Below are 16,838 nucleotides of genomic sequence, written 5' to 3' on the forward strand. Positions count from 1 at the left end.
CATGTCAATCCAATCGCATGCAACCATGCACATGTCCCGAACACTGTTCGGATGGTCTGAACTGCCTCTTCGGATCGTCCGAAGTCACCCCTATGACATCACCGATGACATAATATTTAAGGACAGCTGGCTGGGCTACTCTTCGGATCGTCCGAACGATCTTCGGATCGTCCGAAGCCTTCAGAGCCTTCGAAGCCTGGCTCCGTCCATGTTCAGATCCTCCGAACTCAGGTTCGGAGCGTCCGAACCCTTCAAACCTTCCCCATCATTTTCGAGTGTCCTGAATCCATTTCTGGACTCCATTAATCCATTTGAAATTTCCTTAATCATGTTTTACTTAACCTAAACATGATTACACGATTAATTACACATTAGTCGTTAATTTCGGATACGGGTTACTACATTTGGAGTGAGAGAAATCGACTTGTACATAAGCAGGAAGGCAAGGCGAACACCATCTCAGCTGAGTGGAGTCTCTTTACGCCACGAATTTCAGAAAGATCATAAACTATTGCTCACTACACCTACAAATGACATCAATACCTCTCCGAACAGATGGCTTGCCCCTCTGATGACACTTTGAGGTTGGATGTTGATGCAGCTTGTAATATCAACACTGTCCACTATGCGATAGGTGGGGTGGTTCGCAACCATGAAAACCAACTTGTGAATGCCTTCGGACAGATTATTGATAAGCCTCCATCAGTTACTTATGCTGAATTGGTTGCACTTCGAGAAGGAAAGTATCTGGTGTAAGAACAAGGATTATTGATTCATCAAATCTCTTATGATTCTCTTCTAGCAGTGCAAGCAGTCGCATACTCGAAATAAGACCATATTTACAATGGCGTAATAACTTCAGAGATAAGACACTTTCTGGATCATCATCGCAACACTAAGCTGACCCGTATTCGTTGTTCGGTAAACGTGGTGGCTCATTCAATTGCTCATTTTGTTTTTCCTTCCCGATCCCTTTCAATTTGAGAATTTGAGAATTTTTCTGCTTGGTTGGTAGATCTTGTAATAAACGATATTGTGTTGTGATTAATAAAATTACAAGTTTTACCCGTCAAAAAATATAATCACATGCTTATCATAATTCATAGAAAGTAAACGCAGCCATATAGTTTTTATTTCAGGCATTTATTATGCAAAATTTTTCGTGAACGACTACTCAGATACACTACACGCACACTAGTATACAGGATTTTCGTGAGAGACCAAACAAATTTTCATATGTCACATATATCAGTGATACGCGCAAGTGTACCCAAATGATTATTTATTATATATAACTAGCAGAAAAAGTACACGCGTTAAGTGTGTGATATAATATATAATTTTTTTGCTCAAATATATATATATATATATATATATATATATATATATATATAGTAATGATCAGCTGCCCAACCATTCCTGCCCATCTCGTTCCCGATCACTAAAACCCGATACCGGGTTTTAGTTTTTTATTTATTTTTTATATCACTAAAACACGGTATCGAGTTTTAGTTGTCGGGAACGAGTTGGGCATCATTGGTTGGGCAGCTGAAAATTTCTCTATATATATATATATATGAAATATATATTTCATATTTTGTTTTGGTTTATATATACTTAAATTTTAAATTCACTTGATTTAATTATTGTTATCTAAAAAATGATTAAGATGTAATTGTAATTTTGATACAAAATTTAGCACTGAAATAATAAGCTTTGACAAGTAATAGATACTTATATTAACAATTTAATATATATTTTGGTAGAATAATAAAAGGAACATGATTTTTTGGTAATTCACAAAAAAGAAACCTCGAGAAAATAATTACGACAATAATGTTTGGCTCCATCATTGAAGTTTCACAACTTCAAGTTGGTAAAGTTAATAGACATTTCAGAAAAATACTACATTTTGAATCTCGATTTAAACAAATAATAAAAATAACCTCAAATACATGTATGATTCGATATTCTTATCCAAAGAAAATAATAAGCTTTGACGGTAATAAATACTTATATCAACAATATAATATATCTTTTGTTAAACAAAAGGAACATGATTTTTTGGTAATTCACAAAAGATAAACCTCGGGGAAATAATTACGACAACAATGTTCAGTTCTATCATTGAAGTTTCACAACTTCAAAGTTGGTAAACTTAATAGACATTTCAGAAAAATGTTACATTTTGAATCTTGATTTAAACAAATAATAAAGATAATCTCAAATTCAGGTATGATTCGACATTCGTCTCCAAAAGAAACAATGAAATCCCATTAGATTTAACTATCCTACCAATAATCATTATAAATGTTTCGATTATGATAAAAAAAAATTAGTTATCATGTACTTGCATTCAAATTTAAGAAAGGAAATAAAATTTCTTACCGAGATGAAACTCCTCTTAAAGTGCAAATAAAATGAATATATATAATTTTGGTCCAGATTTGGGTGGGTTTAATGGCAGAGGAATTTCATCTTTCGATTTTGAATGAGTTGAAAAGGCCTGTACATGAGGGAAGTTTGGAAGAAAAGTGAAAAAGTTATTTGGAAGAAGAGAAGTTACAGTCTAGTTAAACTTCAAGCGGTTTTAATCAATTTTATTTGCATTCAAATTTAAGAAAGGAAATAAAGTTCTTACTGCTCAAACCGAATCGAAAATTTGGTTTGAACCGAAAACCAAATCGAAAATCCGGTTTTTAACCGAACCAAACCGTTAAATTCGGTTTGAATTTTGGATGAATCGAAAATTTTCGGTTCTGTTCGGTCAAAATGCACACCCCTAATTACTATAGCGAGAGGAGTCTCGGATTTTTGACGAACTTGTCCGTTGCCATCCCTCATATTATTATGTATATCAAAAGAAGAATGTCAATGAGGTGACGTGGGAAGAGATTCCCCAGCGTTGCGGGTTTGATCCTCGTGTGGAGCATATTCCTTGCTGAAATATTATGGGGTATGCTCTGGATGTTGGCCATGTTGTTCCCTCTTTCAGGTCTCTACCGTTCGTACACATCCCTCGATTTAATTTCCACATGAACCAATATGATCTCTGACTCATGTGAAATGAGAAGTAAACCTTCTTTTATGGAAAAAGAAGAATATCAGTGAGAGGGCCCGAAGGTAAAGCCCAATAAGTTATGAAAAACACGTGCAGGCCCAAATCCATGTGTAAGCCCAAATAAGTCAGCGATTGAGTCCATTCATCCTATACTGGACAGTAAATTGTGTACATTCCAATTCTCAACAAGCGGGTTATCCACGCCGAGTCAAGTTTCCTACAACGGACTTATAAAACCCTAGAAATCCTTGGCAGTTGGCCCCCTCCTGTTCGCCTTATTACACGGTTGTTTCTCCGTTGATTTCCGTCGGAAGAACGGCATACGATAAAGAGCATGCCTCCCAAAGCGGCGAAGTCGAAGGAAGCTCCGGCGGAGAGACCCATCCTTGGGCGCTTTTCGTCTCATCTTAAAATTGGAATCGTAAGTGATTTTTTCAGATGTCGTTAGTTTGTTTGCCTGTATATATGTGTGTGAATTGAGATTATTCTCATGTAATTATCTTCGCACGATTCTCAAGAGTTTGACTGTTTTTCAGGTTGGGTTGCCTAATGTGGGGAAATCAACACTTTTCAACACTCTTACGAAGTTGTCCATTCCCGCGGAGAACTTCCCTTTCTGTACTATTGAGCCCAACGAGGCTCGTGTCAATATTCCCGATGAAAGATTTGATTGGCTCTTGCAATCGTACAAGCCAAAGAGTGAGGTCGTGACTCTGAACTGAGAATTTTGTGTATGTGCATACAAGATGCATATATTCCTCAAGTGGTTGTGATTTTTTAAGCCCATACGAGATGTATATATTCCTCAAGTGGTTGCCACTAAATTCCATTCCTTTTATTTGACTTGACGAAGCATTTCCCACATCTGACTCAACTATTTTTACCGTTTAGGTATCTGCTTTTTTAGAAATTCATGATATTGCTGGACTTGTTCGTGGTGCTCACGAAGGACAAGGACTGGGGAACAATTTCTTGTCTCATATCCGTGCAGTTGATGGCATTTTTCATGTATTACGTAAGTGGTGTTGGGTGATCTCACCGTTTAATTTGTTTTTGGTATGCTTAAACCCTCAGTTGTTGTGGAATTAAACGATGCAACTAATTGGATCTAGACTCCTCTTACAATGATTGGGTATTGCAGGTGCATTTGAAGACCCTGACATCATTCATGTAGATGACTCTGTTGATCCTGTCAGAGATCTGGAGGTCATAAGCGCTGAATTGCGGCTCAAGGTAAATTTGATCAAAATTTTGCATCAAGATGACTTTTCCTTGTTTTTTGGATTTTGTTAACTGGATTGAACTTTATAGACTACAGTAGTTGTGGAAACTCTTTTATTACTCTCACTCACCATTGGTGGGGAAGGAGATTAACTACGGGCAACCGAAATTGTTTCCAGTATCTTCATTTAGCTGTAACTTCAGTCCTCTTTACGTTTTCTGAATATCGAAACTTTGAAATGTTATGCATGATAGGATCTCGAGTTCATGGAGAGGAGAATTGAGGATCTTGAAAAGAGCATGAAGAGGAGCAATGACAAGCAACTGAAAATCGAGCATGAATTGTGTCTACGGGTTTGTATACTATTTCAGTTTTTTGGCACGAACTGTTAGCTAGCTCGTTGATGTTTTATACTATGTAGTGCAGTTTTGTTAATTGAACTGATTAAAGAAGCAATCTGCTTTACTGAGTCGAAAGCCTATGCTCACCTGTGTTTTTAGGAAATCAAGGACATTGATATACTTGTTAATTTAGTCATTTTTAGGGCTTTGTGATTTGATTCGTCTGAGTATAGAGTTGTGGTATGCGTCATGTTGCATCTTTGCATCAACAGTTGAAACAAAAATATCAGTTATTTTTAGGTGGACTGTACTTGAGAATATTATTACCATTTAGAAATATCCAATTAAATCTTGATAAGTCATGGATTCATAGGTCAAAGCTTCGCTGGAGGAGGGAAAAGATGCTCGCCTGGTGGAGTGGAAAGCTGCTGATATTGAGATTTTGAATACTTTTCAATTGCTCAGCGCCAAACCTGTTGTTTACTTGGTCAGTAAATCATATAATGCTCTGTACTAATTGAAACTAAGTGTCAAAGAGGCGTGTGATTGGGTCTTTGTTTTAGCAGGTAATAGCTATTTATTTCTCCGGGCCTGCTCATTTTGTGTTTTTGTTTTTCCAAGCCTGCTAATTTTGTGTTTTTGTTTTATTTATATATGGTGATTTTATTTTTACTCATCTCTTTCACCAGAGCTTCCATAAATAGACACGTCTTCAACTGATATGTATTATTTGAGGAAATCACCAGCCACTTTGTGTGTTTCTCAAGGGACTTGTGTCATTTTGACATATAACTTGTGACAAGGATCAGATGAGAAATAATAAAATCTATCTCCTAATTTTTTTAATAATCCCTTTAGTCATCTCTTTAAGATTTTTCTACCTTAATAATACCAAGATTTTGTCTTCTGTAACTTTTTTCATTTCACTCGGCGTAGGAGTGGAAAAACCACATTTCCTATGAGACGAGATATATCTTTTTGGGGGCAAGACTTGAAATATCTGACCATGTTTTTTAGCTAACAGCGCACAAATCAGTCTCATATGTCTTTTTCTTAAATAATCTGTGCTTAACCTAAAATGGAAGCTCAGAGTTTTTCTTGTATGAACATGAAATATCATTTAGTGAAGATGGTACTGAACATGCTCGTTTCTTTTGTTCTTTCTAAATCGCTTTACAAAAAATTTAAACTACTCTAGGCTGATGAAGCCCATGTGACCAGTGTTCGAAAACTCGGGCTAGGCGGCCGCCTAGGCGCCGGGTGGCCGCACCGAAAACATGCTAATCGGTCGGCCTAGGCGGCCTTGGCGCCTAGGCGGTCCTAGGCGGGGCTAGGCGGAAATAGGGTAGGATTTTCAGATTTTTTTTTTAATTTGGGCTTTTAAATTCAAAACCCAAATTACAAAAAAAAACTGAAATGTATGATTGAGTAACCAGAGCATCTCGCAAACTATAAGGCTGAAGAATCAAAGCGAATGAAGAAGCCCACATTTTGAGTGCCATATTTGAAGAAAAAATTGGTGTTTGCTCTTTCTTCAAATGCTGAACTCATTTTAAATTTGATATTATTGTCTTGGAGTTATAATATTTCATTTATTAAGTTGAAACCGTGGAATCCGCCTAGTCCCCGCCTAGGCGTCCTAGGCGCTAGGCGCTGGTCTGGCGCCCGACTAGCGCCTAGCGAATTTTAGAACCATTCATGTGACAGATTAATCTTTTGCGTCCTTGGAAAAAAAATATCGGATACATATCTCTAGTTGTTACACTATTCATTACTCCAGCATTGCCACCTTAGTGCATGGGAATGCACTTTATTGTATGTTCAAGATTTCAATTATAATGATATGTACGCCCAGTTTTTCTCCTGTCATTGATTTGTATCTTTCTGTTATTCCTTTTAAAATGCCCCGTTTCTGTGTCTTGGCTCATGGCTGTGATTGGAAACAGGTTAACATGAATGAGAAAGATTATCAAAGAAAAAAGAACAAATTTCTCCCAAAGATCCACGCATGGTATGCTATGAATATTTGTACTATGCTTCCAATGTGCATTGTATCCCTGCACGCGTGCATGAAAATTAGTTCGTGTAGTAGGAATGTTACTTCCCGAAGCCGAAACCTAGCCATTCTGATTTTGTATATTGTGGTTTTAGAGTTGGCATTTCTTTAAATGTGGCTGCAAATTGGGAACTAACTAATACAGATTACTTCGGTTTCTAAATTCATAATTTATTTTATGATTTGCATGTTTTTAAGTTAACAAATGGCCTTCACCTTCTGAAGTGTGATAAAAGGTGACTATAATTTCTGGGCATTTCCTTACTTATTATTAGTATGTTTGTTACCCTTATTTTCTCCTGATATTAATGAACAGAGACCTTTTTGCTTAGCTTTGATTTTATCATCACAGTTTTTTTTAATTGTAATCACAGCTTTTAATTATAATCTCCCCAGGTTTAAACTGCTAAAATTTTTGTGCTTAGTTTTTGTTATTCTTCCTCGCGATTTTTAAGAATGACCCCTTCGTATTTTGTAGGGTGCAGGAGCATGGTGGTGAAACCATAATCCCTGTCAGCTGTGCCTTGGAGAAGAATCTTGCTGATATGTCCCCAGATGAAGCTGTGAAGTATTGTGAGGAGAACAAGGTACAAAGGTTCGTTCAAGATCATTTTACTATCTCAATGTGCGATTTTTTACAGTCTTCATCAGAGGAAATAATTTTAAAATGATTTCATAAGCATATGTATAGTGAAAAGTAGTATTCGATAACGTTGACATGAGATTTTAATGCTACATATAGTGCCCTTTCGAAGATCATAAAGACTGGATTTTCAGCCATTAATCTCATTTACTTTTTCACAGCAGGACCAGATGAGGTATTTCACAATTCTTTTCGTCGCATTAACTTTATTTGCTTGTAAACAATATTTTATTGGTTTATTTATCTTAAGTCAACGTGATTGTATTTCATTTATGTTTCACTGCCTCACTTTGAAGAAAATGTTATATGAATGAATAGAATTAACAAATTGAAAAAGTACCTGTAGCTGATACGGCTTATCATCTTGCCATTCACTTGATTTTGGGTGCTGGAATATATGGAACCGTGCCACTTATAGTTTGAAAAAATGGAAGTCCGATCTGAAAAAAAACATAAAAAAGCAGAAAAATATTGGATAGACTGCCCCTTGTAATTTCATGGGTCATCGAAATTCGTAATCATGAATTTTAACAGCTACAAAATCATTGGCGAAAGCACATGCCGTAATACTGATGAATCGCCCTTTGATCTGATTCTTTTCGAATATATAACTGCACTGTTTGTGGAGAAAAGCAGCATATACCTGAGAAAAGGTTTCTGGTATGCTCACAAATTATGGAACATGCTATACCTAGCAGTTTTCTCTCCCTTAACATGCTTTGTCTGCTTCATCTAATATTGATTATTGAATGACTTGTTTGATACACTAGTTTTTTTAATGTAATTGAGACACTATAAGTTTTGTGAAATTAAAAGCACATGATTAGAAGAAGAGTAATGTAACATAGCCCCCTTGAAGCAATGATTCCTTATTGTTTAAGGGTATGCCACTGTTATTTCCGATTTCTCTAATCGCCTATTTTGTTACTATTTCACGAGACATATACATTACCTTTTTTAAATTTCAGCTAAGTTCTCAAATTATTTGTTCAATCTTTGCCTCTCAATCATAATAAAATAGCATTAACTGACGTTTTTCTTTCTGGCCATAACAAGATTGAATTTGCTCTCATGCAGGTGAAGTGTTGGCAAATTCGTCGACAGACAAAAGCCCCACAAGCTGCAGGAACAATTCATACTGATTTTGAAAAAGGCTTCATCTGTGCTGAGGTAGTTACATGCTTTTACCTTATTTATTATTGCTACACGTTCATATTCTCTAAGACCTTGACATCAGGGTATCACTATTCTTAGATTATTTTACTGTTTTTTTTTAAAATAAATAATCTAATTCTGTGTCAGGTTCCAATTTCACTTGTTTATTTTCTTTCCTTTCCTTTCCTTTCCGCATTCGGCATTCTGTTATGCTGACTTCTCTTTTATGTGCTTACATTATATGCTGCTAATGGGTGCCTCAATGGAACTTCACATATCATTAATTTTGTTCCCAGAATATTGAATTTGGTACCCGAATTGATCCTTATGTGCCATGTCATCTGTTTTGTTCCCATGAGATGTGATTTTGTTAAACTTAATCTTTCCAATTAATTTGAACTGATCTTTACCTACCCATCAGTTTTGTTCCCGTAAGCTTGAATTTAAACTTGACAATTGCTTTTTGGGGAGTATCTGTAGTAGTTTGTGACAACCTGGTTCCAAGTGTTGCCTTTGAATTCTGGTATTTTGATCTAATATTTTGTCTCCTGCATGGCCATAAAGATAGTTGCATGATACTGTGTTAGCACTTGTTATCTAATAGGAATACAAAGTCGATAGAATATTCTTTTGTTCGAAGATAATGGATATGTCCTTGATTTTTGTAATATTTATCTAGAGAAATTCGTGACATGAATTGTGCTATCATGTCTGCTGATATTCTGTCGATCTTGTGATGTATTTTAGGTCATGAAATTTGAAGATCTGAAGGAACTTGGCAATGAGTCTGCCGTAAAGGTATATCTCCATTTAAACAGTATCAATAATTCATTAAATGGTGATTGTTTCATCTGATAATTTTTTTTATAAAATCATCTATCATGCTATTATTTATTTGTTTTTTTTAAAAATTTATTTAAGCTGATCTCATAGTCATAGTCATGGTTTAGAATAATTGGGTTCCTGCTCTCTGGGCTTGGTTGCTGCTTCTTTCTGTTTATCTCCTTGAACTATGATAATTCTATGTACTTTCCTCTTATTCTTCATATCGTATGCACTTCCATGCAATGCATAGATCATGAGAATGCCATCTCCATTTCCCCTACCGAAGTTGGAACAAGATACTCTATAGCAGTGAACAACCACAGTCGGCGTGGATACATGTGTAGTGACTAGTGAGAGAGACATGCATTGATTTCTCTTATAGTAGAGTATTAGCTAATCGACACATACACTTTTTGTTGATTGAGTATTGTAATAGACATCATAAGCTGAATCGTTTCCGGATTTGGAACTGTACACTCACTTATTCTTCTTCTTCGTGTTTGCACAGGCTGCCGGAAAGTACCGGCAAGAGGGGAAGACGTATGTTGTCCAAGACGGGGACATTATTTTCTTCAAATTTAATGTTTCCGGTGGCGGTAAGAAGTGAGATTTCTCGTCACATCCATTTTTTAACGCCAATTTAAGTGGTTAAAATAATGGATACATATTTACTTGTGAGATCTCTTATGCCTCTTATGAGGTTTGTAAAATTACGGCATCTTCCCTCGAAAAGCCGTTATTAGACTGAATTTGTTTGTTTATGACTATTTGAAATTCATAATATCTATTCATGATTTTTGTAGACTTCCTTTGTTTAGAAGCACTTTCACATAATTTCTAACGGGATTTTCTAACGAGAAACTAATATCCAAAAATAAATAAATAAAAAACCATGTCCCATTATCGAACCCAAGTTATTGTGCTCATTTGATTTTCTTTTTCAAATGTGATATTGTAGTAAAATTTATCCCAAATCGTAAGAGGCAAGTTTCAAAACTCGGTGATTAATTGCGTTTGAGGCAACTTTTGGTTCACAAACTAAGTTATTTGTGGTCTGTGTAGCGAATTGTGGCATGCTTGAAAAAGTTAAAATGATTCGAATTAATTCAAGTGTTCTTTTAAAAAAGGTAAACCGGAAGTATTCTGTGCAAAATGCATGGGGGCACTCTCAATCCATCGATTCCCCATCCTGCAGGGATTGGACCAGTGAGGCCTGACAAAATGTCCCACGCATTAATCAGTCCCCCACCTAATTCGCCTCCCATACGTAGTTTTATCATCATTTATTAAATATATATATTTCTCTTTTCATACGCAACTTGTTTTAGACATCTTTTTGTCTAAAAAAAATGATAATTACCTTACAGTTATTACTTGTTACTGGGAATCCAATGTGTAATTTTCCACTATAAAGATTCCATAAAGTGAACAGAACAGAGCACACACGGTCACCCGTAAATGTATTCTCGTGAACTTTGGGAACAGTCGATACTATACTAATATATATATATATATACACACACACATATCGAGGACAAGGAGGAGGTCAAGATCACGAAACCCTAGTCAAAAGGGTTGTGGTGGGATCCCATTTTTATACAACTCCAACATGTCAATTTTCATATTTATGTAATTTTTTACTTTTTTCAACATAGCAAATAAACAAGCACCACTTCAAAGAATACTTGCTCCCTCGAGTTCTCAAGCCAGCTTTAACCCCCCACATTTGCCGTTTGGTATAATTTTAGACTATAGAAGTTTATGTCGGTCTGGTTCGAACATCTTTTAGGTTGCGTTCATACTAGCATAAAGACAATATGTTTCAAATTTGATTTGAACGTGTAGACTGTAGAGTCCATCACAAAACCAAAATAATTTTAGACTCTTAGATGTAATATAACGGTTTTATTATACTGACATATGATGAACTCATTTTTTTTTTGACGTGATAATTCATAGCCGTTATTTTTCGATGTACATTAGATAAACCTTCGGATTAACGCAATAATTTGCTAACCGCGCTAGCCAAGTAAGCCATACTGATCAAGCCCCGTGGGATAAGCTCGATTTATAAGGTGTTGATAAGATGAAATCAAACTCATGACTATTTGTCAATAGTGGCCGACTAATGCAATAACTTGAAAATCGAGCTAGCAAGATAAGCCACACTGATTAAACCATGTGGGACAGACTCACCGAAAATTGTTGATGGAAGAATCGAACTTCTGATTCATTTGTCCATAGTTTACTTGCTACGCCAACTCAGAACACACTTTGAAAGTACGATGAACCCATTTTTTTTTATCTCATCGTGAGGTGTTTGCCCAAATGAAACCGAAAGTGACACACGTTCTTTACTTAAATTGCCCTGGGGACAAGTTAAAATTTCGATTTCAAATAAAATATAAACCAATAATATATTTTTTTTCCTCCCTTTAATTTTCGGTTTTCGTTTGATTAATTATTTTATAATTTGATTTTTTGCGGTTTAAATTTTTCTTTCCTTTTTTTTTATTTAAATAAAGCGGTTTAAATGTTGTTTATTCTGCAAATAGAATTTTCAAGTGGTAGAATGAAAAAAAATTTCGCCTTTGATCTAAAAAATAAATTTAAGTGAATAAGAAGTATTTAAGCATGAACGGAACAGATACGACGAAAGCAACATTTCCAAACAATGGAACAAATGTAATCAATGGTGGAATTCGGAGAGAGAGAAAGTAGTAACTTTTATCTGCAGAGAGTGCGTCGTTTTGAATAATAATATCGCTAAAGAAGAGACAAATGCACACTCACCCATAAATGTTATGTAATTTTAGGGTTTTTTGAAAGGCCAACTTTTTTCTTTTGTGGGTTCATGGATTACATTGTCTTTAATGCATCTACAATGCAGATTTGAAGAGCTTCTTCTACCCATACTTCGCCAGCCTCATTCTCTGCTTCAGTTGTGGACTGTGCTGAAAAGGGCTCGAAAAAAGTTTGAAATTTCTTTGTACAGTGGTTGAGTTGCCCCCACATTGATAGGAGTTTCAATCTTTGTTTGTCACGGGAGCTCTATCTTGAGGTGAAGAGTGCTGCTCCTCTCTCCTCTGGTTAGATCTCTGAAAGTGACTTTGAAAATGCAGTCATTTCATGTTTTGCCATGTTCTACGTAGTAGCCAAACTGTGTTTTTTCCTTTTCTGTGTAGCTCGGAAGTGTTTTTCTGGTTCGAACACGCACTGTTTTAGTCGCCTAATGCTTGTGCTAGTGGAAGTAACGAGCATTGTTGGGGCCAATGTTCTGTTAGCGAAGGGTGAAAAATTATTTTTGGGTGCTTTGTGTTGGAGTTCTGTTCGCTTGTGTAACTAACTCATTGGGCTGCAAGTTTGGATCTTGAATGCTGTATGACCTAATGCATTTCATTTGAACGCGAAATCTTGAAATCATTTTCTTGGATTAGAGGTTAGAATGTGGATAGTTAGGCTTTTCATGGTTGGTTTTTTCTTTGTCTGTGCATTGGGGCAGCTACCTTCCCAGGATATTCTGACCCTGCTTGAGTTCAAGAAAGGAATTACTCATGACCCAACAGGTTTTGTGCTTGATTCGTGGAATGATGAATCGATTGATTTCAATGGGTGTCCTGCATCCTGGAATGGGGTGATGTGTAATGGTGGCAATGTTGCCGCTGTTGTTCTTGACAATGTGGGATTGACTGCGGACACAGATTTGGGGGTGTTTACGAATCTATCAATGCTTGTCAAGCTTTCAATCTCCAACAATTCAATATCCGGGACGCTGCCTGCGACCCTTGGTGACTTCAAGAATCTTGAATATCTCGATATTTCTAACAATTTATTTTCCTCGTCACTGCCACCTGAAATTGGAAAAATGAGCAGCGTAAAAAACCTATCTTTGGCGGGAAATAATTTCTCTGGCTTGATCCCAGATTCCATTTCTGGACTTTCTTCCGTCCTTTCTTTAGACATTAGCCGCAACTCCCTTTCTGGGCCATTGCCCTCATCTTTGACGAGGTTGAGAGACATGGTGTATCTTAATCTATCACTAAACGGCTTCACAAAAAGCATCCCTAAAGGGTTTGACCTGATGAAAAATCTTGATGTGCTTGACTTGCACGGCAACAAGCTTGATGATAAATTGGATCCTGCATTTCTGCTAGCTACTTCAGCCAGTCATATTGATCTTAGTGGGAATTTACTCGGAAGTGCTGCCGCAGAGCATCAGAGTTTTCTTGAGGGTATTTCGCCATCTGTGAAGCATTTAAATCTGAGTCACAACCAATTAACAGGATCACTTGTCAGTGGCGGTGTGGCAGAGACTTTTGGTACTGTGGAGGTTCTTGATTTGAGCTACAATCAGTTGTCTGGGGAGTTGCCGGGGTTCAATTTTGTGTATGATCTTCAAGTCCTGAAACTCAGTAACAACAAATTTTCTGGTTACATTCCTAACAATCTTCTTAAAGGAGATTCATTGGTGCTAACCGACTTGGACTTGAGCGGCAACAACCTCTCAGGTACATCTACTGCTGAAAACTTGTGGTGTTATCCTCACATTATCATGGCATCCTCTTTTTCTCTGTGTGAAACATTCTAAATTTGTTGTTTGGGGAAATTGATGCAGAGCTTCTTCAAAAAAATAAAATAAAAATGCAGAGCCCCATCAATCTTGCAATAACTACTGACAAATTTTGTTACTTGACAGGGCCAATAAGTATGATCACATCAACTACACTGAACACCGTCAATCTCTCCTCAAACGTGCTTTCTGGCGAACTTCCACTGCTGACGGGAAGCTGTGCGGTAGTTGATCTTTCGGGAAACCAATTTGAAGGAAACTTATCGCGGATGCTGAAATGGGGAAACATAGAAATCCTCGATCTTAGCCACAACCAGTTGGTGGGATCCATTCCTGAGGTAACTGCTCAGTTTTTGCGGTTAAAGTGCCTGAACCTGTCCCACAATTCCCTGAATGGTTCTCTTCCGAAAGTTATCCTGCAATTCCCAAAACTCACTACCCTCGATTTCAGCTTCAACCAGTTGGATGGACCAATTTTACCTGCTCTTTTAACATCGGTTACTCTGAAAGAACTTCACCTTCAGAGCAACATACTATCTGGTAGCGTTGATTTTTCTCCTCCCTCGGGTGATTCAAATCTCCGTGTTTTTGATATTTCTGATAATCAGTTTGATGGCTACTTCCCTGATGGGTTTGGAAATCTGTCCTCACTTCAAGTGCTTAATATTGGAGGCAACAATTTCTCTGGTTCTCTGCCTACTTCTATTGGTGGTTTGAGTATCTTAAATTCATTGGATATTTCTCGGAATCATTTTACTGGTCCAATACCCAAGAATTTGCCTAACACTCTCCAGAGCTTTAATGCATCGTATAACGATCTCTCTGGTGTTGTACCAGAAAACTTGAGGAAGTTTTCTCTATCTTCTTTCTACCCTGGCAATCCTCAGTTGCAGTTCCCCAATCCTCCTCCCAGTTCTGACCATATTCCAGATGGAAATAAAAGCAAGAAACATTTGAAAACTGTCATCAAGGTGGTAGTAATATCGGCTTTTGTGATTGCGATTCTCATTTTGATACTTCTTGCCGTTTTCATATATTACAAGTGTGCATCGAAAAGGCTTTTGCCACATGCAACTGACAAACATGCTAGATATCAAACGTCAACAAATACTTCAAGCTTTGGTGGAGTCCGTGCTGGTGGGTTGGTTGTTTCAGCAGAGGACCTTGTTACATCTCGCAAAGGATCATCAGTAGAGATAACTAGTCCCGATGAAAATATGGCCGCTGTAACTGGTTTCTCCCCATCCAAGCCCAGCCAATTATCATGGTCTCCAGAATCAGGAGATTCCTTTACTGCAGAAAATCTTTCCAGATTGGATGTCAGGTCTCCTGACCAACTGGCTGGCGAGCTTTACTTTTTAGATGATACAATCTCGTTTTCGGCCGGGGAACTATCAAGGGCACCTGCAGAAGTCCTCGGAAGAAGCAGCCATGGGACATCATACAGAGCAACTATGGACAACGGGATGTTCTTGACTGTGAAGTGGTTGAGGGAAGGAGTTGCGAAGCAGAAAAAGGAATTCGCGAAAGAAGCTAAAAAATTTGCCAACATCAAACATCCAAATGTAGTTGGATTGAGAGGGTACTACTGGGGACCAACACAACACGAGAAGCTTATTCTTTCCGATTACATATCTCCAGGAAGTGTTGCTGGTTTTCTCTATGGTAAATACTGTATTATGTTCTTGAGCAATTTTTGCATGTCTTGGCTTATTTTATGTTTTTTTCCCTGATTTATGAGAAAATTCTATGTTGTTGATCTATCTCCTTGACCTCTTGTTTGGATGTTATCAAAATGCCTACTTTCTCAAATGGCACCAGTTTTGTTTTGTTGAATCAAACTGATTGTCCATAGGTTCTACAGTTTCATTATACTAATTTTTGTACCGTAAATTTTGGTGACATCACTTGTATAAGCTACTAAATCCTGAGAGCCAAAATATATAACTGTGGTTACAAGCATGGGCACAAAGCCTGTATCCTCGTAAAATGCACGAGGATCACAAAGTCTACACTGTCGTTTTTTAACTGAAATATTGGTATCTAATACTTCCTAACCATCCCCCATTTGCAGATCGTCCGGGAAGAAAGGGTCCACCCTTGACCTGGGCTCAGAGGCTCAAAATAGCAGTTGATGTTGCACGTGGCCTGAACTATCTCCATTTTGACCGAGCCATTCCACATGGAAACCTTAAAGCTACCAATATACTACTAGATGGACCTGATCTCAATGCTCGAGTGGCTGATTACTGTCTGCACCGCCTTATGACCCAATCAGGCATCATAGAACAGATTCTTGATGCTGGGGTGCTGGGATACCGTGCACCTGAACTAGCTGCTATAAAGAAACCTCTGCCCTCTTTCAAATCAGACATTTACGCCTTTGGGGTGATCTTACTGGAACTTCTTACAGGAAAATGTGCAGGAGATGTAGTTTCTGGTGAAGATGGAGGCGTTGATTTGACTGATTGGGTTCGTTTGAGGGTGGCGGAAGGTCGAGGATCGGATTGTTTCGATTCTGTATTGACATCAGAGATGGCAATCCCAGCAGCGGACAAGGGAATGAAGAAAGTTCTTGAAATAGCTCTAAGATGCATCCGTGCTGTATCTGAGAGGCCCGGTATCAAGACCATATATGAGGACCTTTCGTCAATTTAGTTTTGGTAAGTTTGTTTGGTTGGACGGAATGTGAATTGGGAATCAACCACCTCATTGAGCTCCCTCTTTGGGTAGATGAAATAGGAAACTAGAGTTGTGCTAGCTTTTTCTCCAAAAAATTGTTGTTATATCGGGTCTTTTCATTTGTACAAAAGTCCTCATCTGCTGGATGAGATCTGATGTGTTGGGTTTATGCTTTTATATGCAGATGAATCATAATTGTGTTGCTCGAACTTGCTTCTTATCTTTGGTTTGGAATCTGATTGAATTATTACAAAATTTAATTAAAAAATCATAATTTTGCATA

The 16,838-nt window shown here is 37.3% G+C and overlaps 2 protein-coding genes across 4 annotated transcripts; both read left to right on the forward strand.

Moving 5' to 3' along the window:
* Positions 1-3,249: 3,249 nt before the first annotated feature.
* On the forward strand, positions 3,250-10,105 carry LOC140886810 (obg-like ATPase 1). The gene is made up of 12 exons (XM_073293672.1): positions 3,250-3,482; positions 3,598-3,765; positions 3,953-4,076; positions 4,203-4,294; positions 4,538-4,636; positions 4,998-5,111; positions 6,571-6,635; positions 7,159-7,275; positions 7,423-7,498; positions 8,401-8,493; positions 9,226-9,276; positions 9,812-10,105. The coding sequence occupies exons 1-12, from the start codon at positions 3,396-3,398 to the stop codon at positions 9,908-9,910; spliced, it is 1,185 nt and encodes a 394-aa protein (XP_073149773.1). The 5' UTR covers positions 3,250-3,395; the 3' UTR covers positions 9,911-10,105.
* A 1,886-nt stretch (positions 10,106-11,991) lies between these two features.
* LOC140886974 (LRR receptor-like serine/threonine-protein kinase GHR1) lies at positions 11,992-16,764 on the forward strand. 3 transcript variants are annotated; one of them, XM_073293939.1, is made up of 5 exons: positions 11,992-12,392; positions 12,489-12,682; positions 12,806-13,811; positions 14,000-15,538; positions 15,948-16,764. In XM_073293939.1, exons 3-5 carry the CDS (start codon positions 12,941-12,943, stop codon positions 16,529-16,531), a joined length of 2,994 nt encoding a protein of 997 aa, XP_073150040.1. In that variant the 5' UTR covers positions 11,992-12,392; positions 12,489-12,682; positions 12,806-12,940; the 3' UTR covers positions 16,532-16,764. The 3 variants fall into 3 exon arrangements, with proteins under 3 accessions (XP_073150040.1, XP_073150039.1, XP_073150041.1); XM_073293938.1 differs by having other exon boundaries at positions 12,489-13,811; XM_073293940.1 differs by lacking the exon at positions 12,489-12,682.
* The last annotated feature ends 74 nt before the right edge of the window (positions 16,765-16,838 follow it).

The sequence above is a fragment of the Henckelia pumila genome, chromosome 3 (genome assembly GCF_033568475.1).
Source record: "Henckelia pumila isolate YLH828 chromosome 3, ASM3356847v2, whole genome shotgun sequence".
Classification (NCBI taxonomy): domain Eukaryota; kingdom Viridiplantae; phylum Streptophyta; class Magnoliopsida; order Lamiales; family Gesneriaceae; genus Henckelia; species Henckelia pumila.

Bases quoted from the DNA above. Each gene is read 5' to 3' on its own strand.
- LOC140886810 (XM_073293672.1), top strand. From the start codon at position 3,396: ATGCCTCCCAAAGCGGCGAAGTCGAAGGAAGCTCCGGCGGAGAGACCC. The intron at 3,766-3,952 runs GTCGTGACTCTG...TTTACCGTTTAG, and splicing joins CGTACAAGCCAAAGAGTGAG to GTATCTGCTTTTTTAGAAAT. The intron at 4,077-4,202 runs GTAAGTGGTGTT...TGGGTATTGCAG, and splicing joins TGGCATTTTTCATGTATTAC to GTGCATTTGAAGACCCTGAC.
- LOC140886974 (XM_073293938.1), top strand. From the start codon at position 12,749: ATGTGGATAGTTAGGCTTTTCATGGTTGGTTTTTTCTTTGTCTGTGCA. The intron at 13,812-13,999 runs GTACATCTACTG...GTTACTTGACAG, and splicing joins GAGCGGCAACAACCTCTCAG to GGCCAATAAGTATGATCACA. The intron at 15,539-15,947 runs GTAAATACTGTA...CCCCATTTGCAG, and splicing joins TGTTGCTGGTTTTCTCTATG to ATCGTCCGGGAAGAAAGGGT.